Source organism: Strongylocentrotus purpuratus, unplaced genomic scaffold (genome assembly GCF_000002235.5).
Source record: "Strongylocentrotus purpuratus isolate Spur 01 unplaced genomic scaffold, Spur_5.0 spur5_scaffold_8, whole genome shotgun sequence".
NCBI classification, from domain to species: domain Eukaryota; kingdom Metazoa; phylum Echinodermata; class Echinoidea; order Camarodonta; family Strongylocentrotidae; genus Strongylocentrotus; species Strongylocentrotus purpuratus.
In genome coordinates, this window is record NW_022145614.1 from 13,705,112 (window position 1) to 13,719,578 (window position 14,467).

General features: G+C 38.9%; 1 protein-coding gene across 2 annotated transcripts in view; it reads left to right on the forward strand.

Annotated features, from left to right (window-relative positions):
- The window catches only part of LOC105442843 (neural-cadherin-like), a 72,551-nt gene that overhangs the window by 53,716 nt on the left and 4,368 nt on the right, over positions 1-14,467 (forward strand). For both annotated transcript variants that reach the window (XM_030975151.1, XM_030975152.1), the window contains 9 exons: positions 4,768-4,871; positions 5,924-6,334; positions 7,151-7,416; positions 7,853-8,204; positions 8,917-9,032; positions 10,044-10,339; positions 11,291-11,466; positions 13,326-13,593; positions 14,219-14,399. In XM_030975151.1, the coding sequence (XP_030831011.1) occupies positions 4,768-4,871; positions 5,924-6,334; positions 7,151-7,416; positions 7,853-8,204; positions 8,917-9,032; positions 10,044-10,339; positions 11,291-11,466; positions 13,326-13,593; positions 14,219-14,399 (2,170 nt within the window). The remainder of the gene's footprint in view (positions 1-4,767; positions 4,872-5,923; positions 6,335-7,150; positions 7,417-7,852; positions 8,205-8,916; positions 9,033-10,043; positions 10,340-11,290; positions 11,467-13,325; positions 13,594-14,218; positions 14,400-14,467) is intronic.

Genomic DNA, 14,467 nt, shown 5'->3' on the forward strand with positions numbered 1-14,467 from the left:
ACCCAACCTTATTCCAACCATAATTGGTTAAGGTTGGGTAACCTTAAAGACCATATCCGAACTGAAAAACAAAATGGGGGAATTATATATCAACGGAAAGCTTATAAGCCATAAATTACAAGAATATGCCATTTTAGTGTCTGTTAGAGGAGTATCAGCTCCCTGAAAACTCAAAATCTAAAGCTTTGAAAATCGGGAAGTTGTCGACGTAAAAAATCAGTAGAGCGTCTTAAAAGACGGGAGTTGCTGCTACCTTGTTTGACGTTCAACAATAAGGGATAGAGCAATGTCGATCTGGTGCCTCTCAGTGGCTGCCGGGCTCACGATCAATTGGGCAAAAAGAATTTCCATTTTCGGTTTAACTTAATAAGATTTGGAGTGGATTTCAAAAGATTATTATTATTATTATTTGGAGGGGTGTGGAAAATGAGGTTTAATTTGCTTTTGTGCAATAATGAAAGGGTAAATACTTGTTATTCCTTCATATTTGTATTCTTTATTCATTCAGTTTTCCATTTATATCAAGTTGTAATTTCATCGGATAGGGTCGTTAACCCATCCTTGACCCAACCTTGACCTAATAAGGACAGAACTTTTGTTGTATTCCATTCAGAGTTCTCAAGAAATAGATGAGACATAGGAGTTTGAAAGAACAATATTTCTACTCATCGTGTGCCTATGCTGTTATGCATCACTACCCCGTGTCATGTATTCTGATACAAATTGTATTATCTTTTGATGAACATGACTTTGACTTTGAATTGGCATGATAGGAAATGTTAGTGCTTTCAATTGGAAGAAGGAAACCTAATTCCACCACTCTGTCAACGACAACAACAACAAAATCACTGTCCTTTAGTGGTGCTATCTCCTCCCATGATCCTTTGCTTATATTTTTTATTTTTGCATGAGACATGTGAATACACGATCCATAAAGATAAAGTTGAGTTCTGTTCATGCGATCGCATTGTGAAAGAAACGGTGTGGAATAGATCAGAAAAGGTTGATCATGTAGCACATAAGTATTGGTGAGTACTGCAAGGTTCTGGAGTCATCAAAATGCTAAGAAATTTGGCCCAGTCTTGGTAAAGAACAAGCACTATACACGGAAAGGTGTATATAGGACTACACCAAGATGTGGCATAAAAATCTGACCTCATTTTTAAGCTGTTACTTGTCATATTTAGAATACGAAGGCATTTGAAGAGCCATGCTTTTCAGGGAACATTTTTTCTCTGATGTTCTTCCACACTTGCATAATAACAATGACAACGTTCACAGGTAATTTTTCACCTCTCCTCAGAACTCAACCTTCTCTTTAAAGTAACCCCATCCATCTTCCCATGTCTTGCAGCTTTGATGCATGTTTGTATTAACCAGCAGTTGAGCCCCTTGTGAAACATGTGGAATCTCTTGTTTTCCTCATTTTTAATATTAGAGAGAGGATGTACTATCAAATTGTGATGCTTTTTTTCAGATTCATCGTAATTTGTTTTCAGTTTCACCATAATGTAAATTTGGCCTCCTCACAGCAAGATTAAAGATATAGACCAGTAGTGGTAAAATCACGGTGCAAAATATTGATTCAATATTTTTTTAATATTGCCTTCAGAGGTGTTTAGATGGCAATACTTCTACGTAAATTCACAAAAAAGCAGAAATATATACCCAAATGTTCAATATTGAAGTGCATTTGAGATATCTATCCAGGCTGGATCGGTATGACAATTTATCAAATATATCAATTAGTAGGCGGTTTCTCGGCAAAATTTGTATCATCTTGTATTAGTCAAAACATATTCTTTCACATGATTGGTAAGAAGATTTTTTGAGAGGGGGACGTTTCCAAAACCGGTCTATACCTTTAATCTTGACATGAAGAAGTCACTCACAGTTCATAGCATGTATCCGCCACTGGATTACGTGTACTATCTATTTCATGTCTAGATAGACTATATTATTACTATAGTGTGATTCTGTTTTAACTGAATCAACGAAATGCTTATTTGAATCCCGAAAAAGTAATTAAGAAGACGATGTTATCAGCTCCGAGCTGAAATTGAGTCGAAGTCTGCTTTGTTAAAAACAACTTTTACTGATTTCTCGTTAACATAATATGTTTCAACAACTTTTTAGTAACATAGCCAGCACTTGATGTCTGTATCCACTATCCATTCATGTTTTTGTGTTTGTTTGGGACTTTGGGTTTGTTTATTATGTGTAGATTTGTGTGTAGTGTTCAGCTGGTAACTGTTTGTGTGTGTTTGTCTATTTTGTGATTAAGACTTGTACATTTTGCACAAAAGCAAGTCCAAGGTATGTTCTCCCATGCGTTCCAAATTGCGTCAAAGATTTAAGCGTACCCTGTGATCAAAACAAGCAGCGAGCCATGCTACGGCTGGTATCAAATATATATTTATGTTAGGGAAAATGATACTTCATATGTTAATTATTTGTAATATTCCATTACAATTGGTGCTGTATGGATTCTAGGGCGTCATTTCACATAACTTCTCAGACATCCCATGGAAACGAGTGTTAAAGATAAATACCAGTTCTGGTCATGTAATTGCATTGTGAAAGAAACGTTGTGGAATTGATCAGAAAAGGTTGATCATCTAGCATATAGTATTGGCCCAGTCTTGGTAAAGTTACAAGCACTGTACACAGAAAGATGTATATGGGACTATGCGACACGTGCACGACATGTGCCCGATATCTATCAGGTCCAAATAGATATGATAATTTACCAAATATATCAATTAGTAGGCGGTTTCTCGGCAAAATTTGTATCTTCACGTATTACCGTAGTCAAAACATATTCTTTCACATGAGTGGTGATAAGAGCTTCCATTTCATTTTTTTGAGAGGGGGGCGTTTCCAAAACTGATCTTTACCTTTAATTTCTTTTAATACACACGTTTCAGTGGGATGTCTGTGGACCTGTACTTGTGACGTTTTCATGAAACGATGGGCATGTGTACAAATACCTTGGACTTGCCCAAATGTGAATGTACAAGATTGAAGAATATCGAACAATCATAAGCCGTATCCTCACTTGTTAGTATGTATCCTTCTTGTACAATACAGATACTAGTATACGTACAACTAGTAAACCTTCTTATTCTGCATATTCGTCATGTGACTGCATGTTTCTTTGTAACATAGTTTTGATTTCTTTATCATATCTCATATGACATCTAGAATGAATATATCAGTCTTTGAATTGACCCTGAGATGGTGATTTTGTTGAGAAAGATACCTTAGGGGATTTTTATTTATTTACGGAAATGTGGTTAATGCCGGGAGATAAGGACTGAGAATTTAACAAATAAGTTAAAAGCAACAAGGAACATCAATTTGGCAATGAGATCGTATTCCACAGAAACTGTTTTTTAAATAGACCAACAAAATATACCGGTATGCAAAATCAGAAAGCTTGCTGGAGACTGCTTAGCACCAACACTAGGGACACTGATTTTCCGTTTCAAAAAATGGCCTTTTCCGTTTCAGAAAATCTGGAATTCCGTTTCAGATGGGCTGAAAAACAGAAATTCCGTTTTGCCATAGACTTTGTACACATGAAAAAACTAAAATTCCGTTTACATAAGATTTTCATTAAAACATGAACTTGTAGGGTACAAATGTTCTATCAAAGCCGCCACCTCTGACAAGCCACTGATAACCACTCAAAAACATACGGACGGGACTGGATAAACTTGATGCAAAATACTAGTGAAAATATAGACCCCTACGGGCCCTAGAGTCTAGGCTAGACCTACGAAAAATTATTTAAATGTTTAAATTTACCAACTTCAAATTCGAACTTAGACAAGCAGACTAAAATCAGCGGAATATGTCAGAACACGACATATTCCTGACGGAAAGGATGAGTACCGACGTCGACGAAAACATTTCAGTCTTGGCTGTCATGTCCGCGATCGATCGATTTTAGGCGCACATGCCAGCCCCTTTTTCGGACTCGCCGCACGTAGCGCCCGCTGCTGGCGTGTGTGCGTGCCTAGTATTACGTCTACGTAATACTAGGCGCCTAGCTGGCATAATAGGATTGTTTCGCTGCTATTTGTACCGTGTTTTGTGTCACGATCTCTATTGGTCCAGCGAAACAAAATGGCAGCGCCCGGTCTCCTAAGAATCTGTCGAATATCGCTAAATATTTGTAATTATTAACCATGATTTGAGGCCCTATATTTTTTTTACTGCATAACGAGTCACAAAAATAGTGTAAGTTTTACGATTTTCTTCTTGAAAAATGAAAAGTTTTGAGATAAAAGGGGTTTTCCGCGATTTTCTGTTCAAAATTGCATTTTCCGTTTCAAATGGTCAATTCCGTGAATTCCGTCCGTTTTCCGTGATCGCGGAAAATCAGTGTCCCTACAACACAGATATGCATGTATGGGACAAGGTGTGGTGATGTGTAATGTGGCAGCCAATCCAATGTGAGCTTTAAACAGTCTGTTAATACTTCTCACTCGTGAAAAGTTTTATTTTGCTGATTACTCACCAGTTGCAAATCTTATGTCCAGTTGCTGAGGCAGATATTTATACGTGGCTTTTTAACTTTAAATCAATATATTTTGGTTAATTCTCTGAGGGTTTTTGTTCATCATTACCAGAATTCATCACTAACTTTAACTTTAACGTGTGTTATGTCAGCTTCTGCAATAACCTTTCTTCTTAACCGATATTCATGTGTTTACTGTTCAAGTATTCAATGGCTTGCATCCTGTCTTCCGTTCTTAACAGGCAACATCCCAACGACCGGGGTAGGAAAGGTCGCAGTAGAGGATCCTGATATCCTAGAAGACAAGACCTACACTGCAGAGGGAGAGTTTCCAGACGGTTTCCAAGTAAGTCAACTTCTCTACAGCTTCATTCTTGCTATGTATGCAGAAGAACGGTCTGAAATCTTCCGTGGCTCGAAAGAGTTGACACCTTTGTGATTCTCAGTGGATTAACTGTTGACACTATGAACATGACAGACAAAGAAGAGGACAAAATATACAGTTCCTCATTCTACCCTCAACAATTGCTGTGGTAGACAAATGAATATCCCTTCATTGCTATTATGTAAAAATGTGTAGAACAGGTGAATATGCATGTGACACCTGTTCTACACATTTTTACATAATAGCAGTGAATAGGATGTTCCTTTGTCTACCACAGCAATTGTTGAGGGTAGAATGAGGAACTGTATATTTTGTCCTCATCTTTGTCCGTCATGTTCATAGTGTGAGCGATATCTAAAACTTATTGTGTATACTGATTGCACACTTTAATAGGCCATGCCTATGAATGTATTTCTTAAAAGTTTATAAAGTCTTATCCCTTTTATGAATGATTCAGAAAGGCTGTAAAATGACTCTGGAAAGCTTAAAAGAAGAGCTTGTAATTTGAATAAAATATAATATGATAATCACAAGAAAATTGTTAGAAGAAAATCTTACTCTATTGAATCCAAGAGCTTCTCTGAATGAAACAGATATCTTTACATTGACGATTGTATAAGATGAGAAATTATTTAAATTAAAGAAATTTGTAGATTTGAGAGAATATAACTTTCATATTCAGTGGGGTTAATCCTGAGTCATATCAGGCTAAGGAGTCAACAGATTGATACAGAATATGTGATGAAAACCCTCTCCCTCCCCCCAAACAGGAGAAAACAACATTTAAAGCTTATCTGTACTAGTTTATAGGAGGGATTATACCTGCCTGCAAGGACACTGGACTGGTGGTTATCTAATCAACTCAGCTCTCAATTAACATAAGAAAAAGAGGATCATGGGGACCAATGGTCACCGATTAAGCAATGTTTTCTATATAGAGGGAGCAAGTAGCTACAAGTAGTACAGTGTGGCTTTAAAACAACATATAATGAGAATTTGTTCATGCTTTGCAGCTGGATACAGACACCGGTGATATCGTCATGCTCGAAGGCACCCCAGCTGGCATCTACACCATGCAAGTCATGGTTTCCGATGGCGGCATGTTCCCGGACGTCGTCTCAACGGTCATAGTGACGGTCAAGGATATCCCGCAGGAAGCCGTCTTCAGCTCGGGGTCCATCCGATTCTCCGGCACGACAGCGGAGGAGTTGATCGATCCCAACGCCGAGGGGGTCAGCAAGCTGGACAGCCTCAAGGTCATCCTGGCCGAGGCTGCGGGAGCCCAGCTGGAGAACTTTGATATCTTCAGCGTGCTGAACGTGGAGGGTATGGAGAGGACGGTGGATATCCGCTATGCTGCTCACGGATCACCCTACTACCCCGCGGACAAGCTGGATCTGGCTGCGCTCTCTGTATCGGATCAGGTAGGACTCGTTTCATATTACTATCAGGTTGTGAGGTGTGATGTAGTGAATAGACCAGTTTACTAACGTATTCAAAAGTATAGATGTTTCTTTCTTGGGGACCTAGTGAAGAGTTATTTTATGAACCTGTTAATTAATAAATGAACTAAAATACTTAAAATCCAGTCTGTATACTTTACTTGTTGCTATGTTGGGCAAGCGTTCAGGGTGTCAATATAACAATACTGCTAAAACAAAATACAATTTCATGCTTACAGATTTCTACAGATTAATTCATTTATAAAAGAAAACAATATAATGTACTATGATACGGTATTAATAACTTAAATTCAAAATGAGTGTTCATTGAGTGTTCATAGCTCATAATACTCGGTATTTTATAGAACACCAAATGACCAAATACCTTGGACTTGTCCTAGTATAGATATACAGCTTCTATTACTAGAATATATCCCCATAATCATGTTACTGAATTGTTGAATGTTAAGTCTCAAACTCATGATCGTAGCCTTCATAGTACACAAGACACATTTATGTTCCAAATACCCCCATATGAAACCAAAGTAACCCTCGGAGACCGGTGATTTCTTTGTGCTGCCCCTAAATTATGGAACAGATTACCACTAGAAATAAGGAAAGCCCCATCACTAGAAAATTGTTAATCAAGACTGAAAACTTACTTCTTCATGTAATATATGTAGCACGGCATTTATGAGCTCTTGCAGCGCAGTAGAATATATCCACATAGTTATTGCGCTTTACAAATGAATATATTATTATTATTATAAGTTTCACCTACGTATATGCTTCCTACAGATCGCTGCTCTAGGATTGGACATCGCCCAGCTCCCTGTCGACCTGTGTGTGAAGGAGAATGTCTGTGAGTCCTCCTGCACCAATGTCCTGGTGGTGGATCCCACACCCACCGTGGTGGACTCTGGCTCTGCCTCCTTCGTGGCAATCACGTCTGTACTGCAGGCTCAGTGTATATGCGGCGCCAGGACGGAAGCTCCGGGTTCTTGCGATTCCATTCCCTGCCTCAATGGAGGCACTTGTGTTGATGTCCATGGTGGAACTTACAAGTGAGTTTGAATTGGGGAATTCCCCATCTTCCTCCCTCGTTAACCACTGATTGGCATCATGTGGTATGTAAAAAGAATGCTGATGTTTTAAAGCTTATCGTTATGACGGAAATTACACAAATCAAATTTGTTTCTCCATAATGTTAATAGAGAGTCACTGAAAGTATATGTACTTTGCAGATTTATTTTTTGCTAAGAGCTTACGAGACCATTGGATCGGTCGTAAGGATTGGCTTGAAGTAAGACGGCAAATTAGATCACCCTACTGTTTTGTGATGTCCTTCATACGACTATGGACAGGACATTCAGTTGTCTAAATCTTACATACATGTTTAAATAGAAAGTTTTGGAGAGAAATGGCGAATAATGTAATTGCTGTGAACAATCTAAAAACATGTCCACTAAAACCTGTGATGCCTTTGTTCCCTGTGTCTAGATGCGAGTGTCCTTACCTGTTTGACGGACCAAACTGCCAGCAGACCAAGCGTAGCTTCAACGATGGCTACGCCACCTTCTCTACCCTGAGGCAGTGCGAGGAGACCAGCCTTTCCATCGAGTTCATCACAGAGACTCCCAGCGGTACCCTCTTCTACAACGGTCCCATCCAACCCACCGAGGTTGACGATGCCATCGATATGATCCTTCTGGAGCTGACGAATGGCAAGGCCAAGCTCACCATCAACCTGGGATCGGTTGATGGAACCACCCTTAACCTGGAGCTGGAGGTGCCTAAGGATAACCTGGGAGATGGCCAATGGCATCGTATTGATGTATACCGCAATGGAAGGGTAAGGACTGCTCCCATCCTATCACTTGTAGGGCAAGGTGATCACATGTCCTTTGGCAAGATATTAATCTACATTTGCCACTCTCCACCCAGGTGGTAAATGGGCACCAGTAGGAAGCAATTCCTTGAATGCTGTGAGTGTCGAAATTAGCTGCCTAGCTGAGCCAGGATAATAGTTGGAGCGCCTTGAGCACCATGCATGGTGGATATGTGCAATCCAATATTATTATTGTTATTATTATCATCCCATAGGAAGTGAGAGGGCTAAAGTTATCGCTAAAGGCTCGTTCAGATATGATGCATTGATGTAAATGAATGGCCACTGCGCACAACAAGGTCCTGCCCATATTCACTTAGCTCTGTGTTTAACGATACAGAAACGTGACATATCTGAACGCGGCCCAATGACAATATCCCCTACATTGATGTATCTGTAAAACATGTGAGGAAATGTGGGTTGTTGGAGCAGTAAGCCCTGGTTCATTTTGTTCTTAAGAGATGCTTGAGACTTGAAGGCCATGAAATCAATTTGGAAGCTTAGTTGTGATGTATTTCATGACTTAAAGAGCCTTCAAATGAGTCACAATTATGCCCTTGAGAATAGTCAATTACAATACACTTATTCTAAATTTTCAGAACATGAATTATGAAACAATCCAGCATTCTGACACTCTTTGTGCCTTGTGATTTTTTTTTTATTGGTCCACGTCTAGTCTGTTGAGATGACAGTAGACCGATGTGAGGATGCACCCTTCGCAGAAACCTCATCCTCATCCACGCTAGATACCTCCAACTGTCGTAGCAGTGGAGAAACACCAGGCGAGAACAAGTAAGTTTTTCCATTCGATTTACAAAAATCTTTGATACACTTTTTCTATAGTTAGCCATTATATCTACTATGAAAAAAAAATCATCATCTGTTGAAAGCCAGAAGGGTGTTAAATCTGTATTAAAGTATAGGAATTAATGCCCTGCTTGCTCTCTACAGACAAAATGTTGTGTTTCAGACATTATGGGGCCCCTTGCATAAATTTGTATGTTATATGCAATTCAAAATTAAACAGAACTTAATTTTCACCAGTAACGATTGCGTATTGAGGGCTTGTTTGAATGCAACTTTTAATGTATGTGGTGTGTCTTCGCCTGCCGGAGACTGCGAGCGTCCTCAGAATGAATTTGGACTGAAAGTTTCAGGAGTCGTACTGTGAAGGTAACATGTTTTCAGTCCCTTTTCAGACTAATTGAGGAAAACCAACTGGTATCCTCGAAAAGAGCATTTTTGTAATAAAGTTAATTGTATTAATCAGATCAATCTTTTCACGGATTTAGAAAGCAAAATCACGTTAACACCTTCCAGTCAGGACCCATTGTTAACCTTGGTCAAACTTCCAGTATAAATCGCTTGATTCTCTCAGATTCTCGACACACTTGTCTTCCCATGAAATGAAAACCGCTTGATTTTCTTTGCTTCATGAATGTAAACACACCTCTTTTTAATGATATATGAAATGCTTGATTGATTTTCTCAGATTCCTGAATGTAATCACACCCCTTTTTAATGATATATTAAATGCTTGGATTGATTTTCTCAGATTGCTGAATGTAAACACACCTCTTTTTAACGATATATGAAATGCTTGATTGATTTTCTCAGATTGCTGAATGTAAACACACCTCTTTTTAATGATATATTAAATGCTTGATTGATTTTCTCGAATTGCTGAATGTAAACACACCTCTTTTTAATGATATATGAAATGCTTGATTGATTTTCTCAGATTCCTGAATGTAAACACACCTCTATTTAATGATATATGAAATGCTTGATTGATTTTCTCAGATTCCTGAATGTAAACACACCTCTATTCCTGGGAGGCATGAGTCCTGATTACAACCCGGACGTGGTCGTCCCAGGAGGATTCGATGGCTGCATCAAGAACCTCGTCTCTGATGGTTTCCTCTACGACCTCGCCGATCCTGGAATATTTGACAAGAGTGACTCTGGATGCTTGCGTACCGATGGGCAGTGCACAGTAGACGGCGAACCTGTCTGTGAAAATGGAATCTGTGAGGCCGATCTTGGCAGTTTCGTCTGCATCTGCTTCCCTGGATTCAATGGAGAATTCTGCAGTATAGGTGAGTTGTTAGTTATTGGCGTGAGAGTTGCATTTGATCCACATTGATCGCATGTACTTCGGTTGATCACACACTATCTCTCTAATACAGGTTGTAATCGAACCGTTGCTCCTGCATGACTTTGCTTTGGATACCTACTTGACCAACCAGCTTTTAAAATACATCACTTTCTTTACTGTTGGAACACCTTTTCCACTTGTTTTATCGTCATCCAAAGGAACCCCTGTACGACTTAGCAACGGATAGCTACATGACGTACCAGCTTTTAGACAGCTCCTTGTATGACGACGCCCGATCCTCTGTTAGATTATGGTTGGTTATCAAACCAATGGGATTTTCTTTAATTTATTCATTTTCTTTACCGTTAGAACACTTTGTCCACTTTTTTAACATCATCCAGAGCTGCCCCCGGTACGACTTAGCAACAGATAGCTACATAACGTACAAGCTTTTAGACAGCTCCTTGTACAACGATGCCCGATCCTGTGCTAGATAATGGTCGGTTATCAAACACATTGGATTTTTAAAAAATGTATTTATTTTCTTTACTTTAGGAACACATTTCCATTTTTTTATCATCATCCAAAGGAGCCCCCGTATGACTTTGCAACGGATAGCTACATAACGTACCAGCTTTTAGACAGCTCCTTGTACAACGATGCCTGATCCCCCGCCAGATAATGGTCGGGATATCAAACACATGGGATTTTAAAAAATGTATTTACAGTCAAACCTGCTTTAGTGACCACCTGTCTACAATAAGCACATTTTTTGTTTCCCTTGAAAATGGTTTCTCATTGAAACATGTACTAAAGGAACCTGTCTACAAAGACCACCTGTCTACAACAAGCACATTTTTTGTTTCCCTTGGGCGGTCACTGTAGACAGGTTTGACTGTATTTTCTCTACTGTTGGAACACTTTGATCACTTTTTTAAAAATCTCCATCCAGTGCTGCCTCCGTATGACTTTGCAACGGATAGCTACATAACCTACGAGCTCCTAGACGAGTCCTTGTACAACGATGCCCGATCCTCTAACTACCATATCATGGTGAGGTCAAGACAAGAGAATGGACTCATCTGGTCAATCTCCAGTGCTAACACCTATGAATACATTAGAATGGAGGTGAGCTTCTTTCCAGTTATGATAACAAATCTAGCGATAAAGATGGTATACGTTGTGATATTGTGTAGAGCACTTATTGGATAACTCTTTAGCCCTTGTCTGTAGATTGAAAAAAACAATTCCACTCTTGCTATCCACATCCTGTGCACTGAGGACAATTGCTTTGTGCTTTATTTCATCAAAGATTAAAGGTCAGGTTTGGGTTGCAGTTGGATATTCAATAAAGTTTAGGTTTTGGGTTAAGGTTAGATGTACCTGGTAGTAGTCCAGTGTTACAGTTGGAAATTCAGTCAGTGTGATATATTGACTGCAAGGGGGTGTTTCACGAAGATCTTAAGTTGAACTTATCATTAAAGAAGATCACAAATATGTCAACTAATGTATCACTAGAAACTGGTAAGCTTACAGATGGCCATCGGACAAGTTTTAGGTCAACTACATATCGGGTGATTTATGAAAATACAAATACAACCACCTCCATAGCAGCTGGGATATACTAGAGATTCGCCGGAAAAATAATGATGTTTTAATGACGTCACTATATGGACCAACACTGCCCAAGCAGACGACATCCCATAGAGAATAAACGTAATTCCAAAGCTTTTATTTCTCAAATTATAATGAGTTTAGTGTATATAAATGTAATGGCATGTCAAACCATTCAAAAGGGGATATGACCCAATTCTGATAACTAAAATCTTTTGCTTGTAAATACACAGGATAGGGGTTAATTAACAATCAAAGAAACCAGACTTTCAAATTGAAAAGCCCCGGAATGATATTAAGGACGGCATTTGTTCCCTCTTGAAACGCCGAACATACCCCGGTGTGTGCAGCTGAATATACAATGGCGTCTTATTTTGTTTACAAGCGACAGATTCCTTTATTTTTGTATCGCTGCATTTGTCATCAAAATAAAACCATGCGCGGGGTTTAGAGTAAGGCAATAGATTATACATTTAGCCTGACGGTAGTGAAGTAAGAGAAAGAACTCAAAAGAAGATGAAAACACAGGCACTGAAAATGTGTGAGATGTCATGGGACATCGTCTGCTTGTGCAAGTCATGTCCATACTGTGATCTCACACATCTCAGCAGCGTTCGGAGAGCTCTTCAGGTGCTATGCCGGGGCTGTATTTAAGCGTTTTGTAATTTATAATAATCATTACTTTGAATGTTTCCAAGCATTGAATTTTTATAACCTTGTTGAATCAAAGTTTCAACTTTGCAATAATGAAAATTAAGTTAGTTTTTAAAATCAATCAATATCTACTTTAAGTCGGACTTCAAAATTATTGAGATCCTTTTGTAGCCTTAAAATAAAATATATTCAAAAGCGAATAAAAAAGTATTTTAGATTTTTTATAAATTCCCCATCAAGAACATGAAATCTCCTTGATAATAGAAAATATGAATGATTTGAATCAACATTTTATGCCTTTTAAAATTTGTACAAAATATTTTCAAAGATGGAAACGGCTTTCCATAAAGTCCAACTCAGAGATAAGTTCAACTTAGGATCTTTGTGAAACACCCCCAGGACTATTGCTTCCTCTTAGATGTGTCATGGAACTTCTCCATTACCTTGGGAGTGTTCCAGTCAGTCAAGGTTTGATAGGCACAAACATGTCAATTCAAACCATGATGATGGAGCGAGAAACATTGTAGACAAAATATCTCGCTATTTACTATAAAGCAGAGTACCATTGTATATGAAAGTCTTTGGTAATAGGAGACCCCAAAGTAGCTGAATATTTGTGTGTGTAATGTTGTTCACAAAGGCTACCAGCTTTCTTTTACGCAACAATGAAAAGAAAAAGAATCTCATCATCCATCTTTCCCCCTTATGTCATCTCTTAGATGGTTGCTGGAGAACTCCAAGCCGACTGGCATCTTGGAGATAAACCTGTGTCTGTCACCATGGGCAACTTCAGCATCAACGACGGGGCGTGGCACGCCATCAACTTTGATCGTTATGACTCCGTGGTGACCATCAAGATCGATGGGGGAGGCGGAGTCAAGGAGATCCAGAACAGGGAAAGTGCATTCTCTGGATTGGACATTGACAGCAACTCCCTGGTCATCGGAGCATTTGTGGACCTCAACACTGTGACGGACGACTTCATGGGTAGAGCCAAGTTCTAGTGTTATTCTTTCATTATTCTGCACTAAAAGAACTTCACTTGAAAAGGAGTATTAATTCAATTGTCATGTAAACTACCGTCTTGTCCCGTTCTAGTCTCTGTTGGCATCCCTCCTTTTTTTCCCTATTTTGTAGTTCCTTTTGTAGTTACGGACTTGTTAATCGAATTACTCATTATTCATAAGTGTCATTTGAGGTGTTCACCCCTCTGTTTCCAATATGTATTTCTACATTTGTTGTAAATGTTTATAATTGATTCGTAATGTTTTGTTGGAAACACAAATAAATTCAAATTCAAATTCAAATTCAATATCAGAACATATTACTACAAGCAAGCACGTGCTAAGACAGTCATATTGATTAATTGTCACAGCTTGTCTTGCATAGAAGTTGAGTTTCAAAGTCTTAGGGTTAATCATGTTGCACTCATGGAATCAATTTTTTAATAATTTCTCCTTTTTCTTACCTCAATGAAATATTCTTTATTATTGTCATACTTTCAGCAGCACCCCAAAAGTGAAATCATGATGATTGGTGGTAGATTTGAGAAACAATCGGTGTCTTGACCTTGTGACCATATCCTAAATGTGTAACACTTTCTCCTTGGCAGGCTGTATGAATGACCCTAGGATAAACAACAACTTCCTCGGTATGGAGGGCATCAACGTCTATGCCACAGCCACCAAGTCTGCTGGAGTGTCAGAAGGTTGTCCCTCGGAGGTCTGTGACAGCAACCCTTGCCCTGGACAAGACCTAGTCTGCACAGACTACTGGAGATTCTACGAATGCGAGTAAGTTTGTCTTTTCACCTATCCCACCGCTGTCACCATTAGAATGATTTTTTGTATGCCTCCGCTAC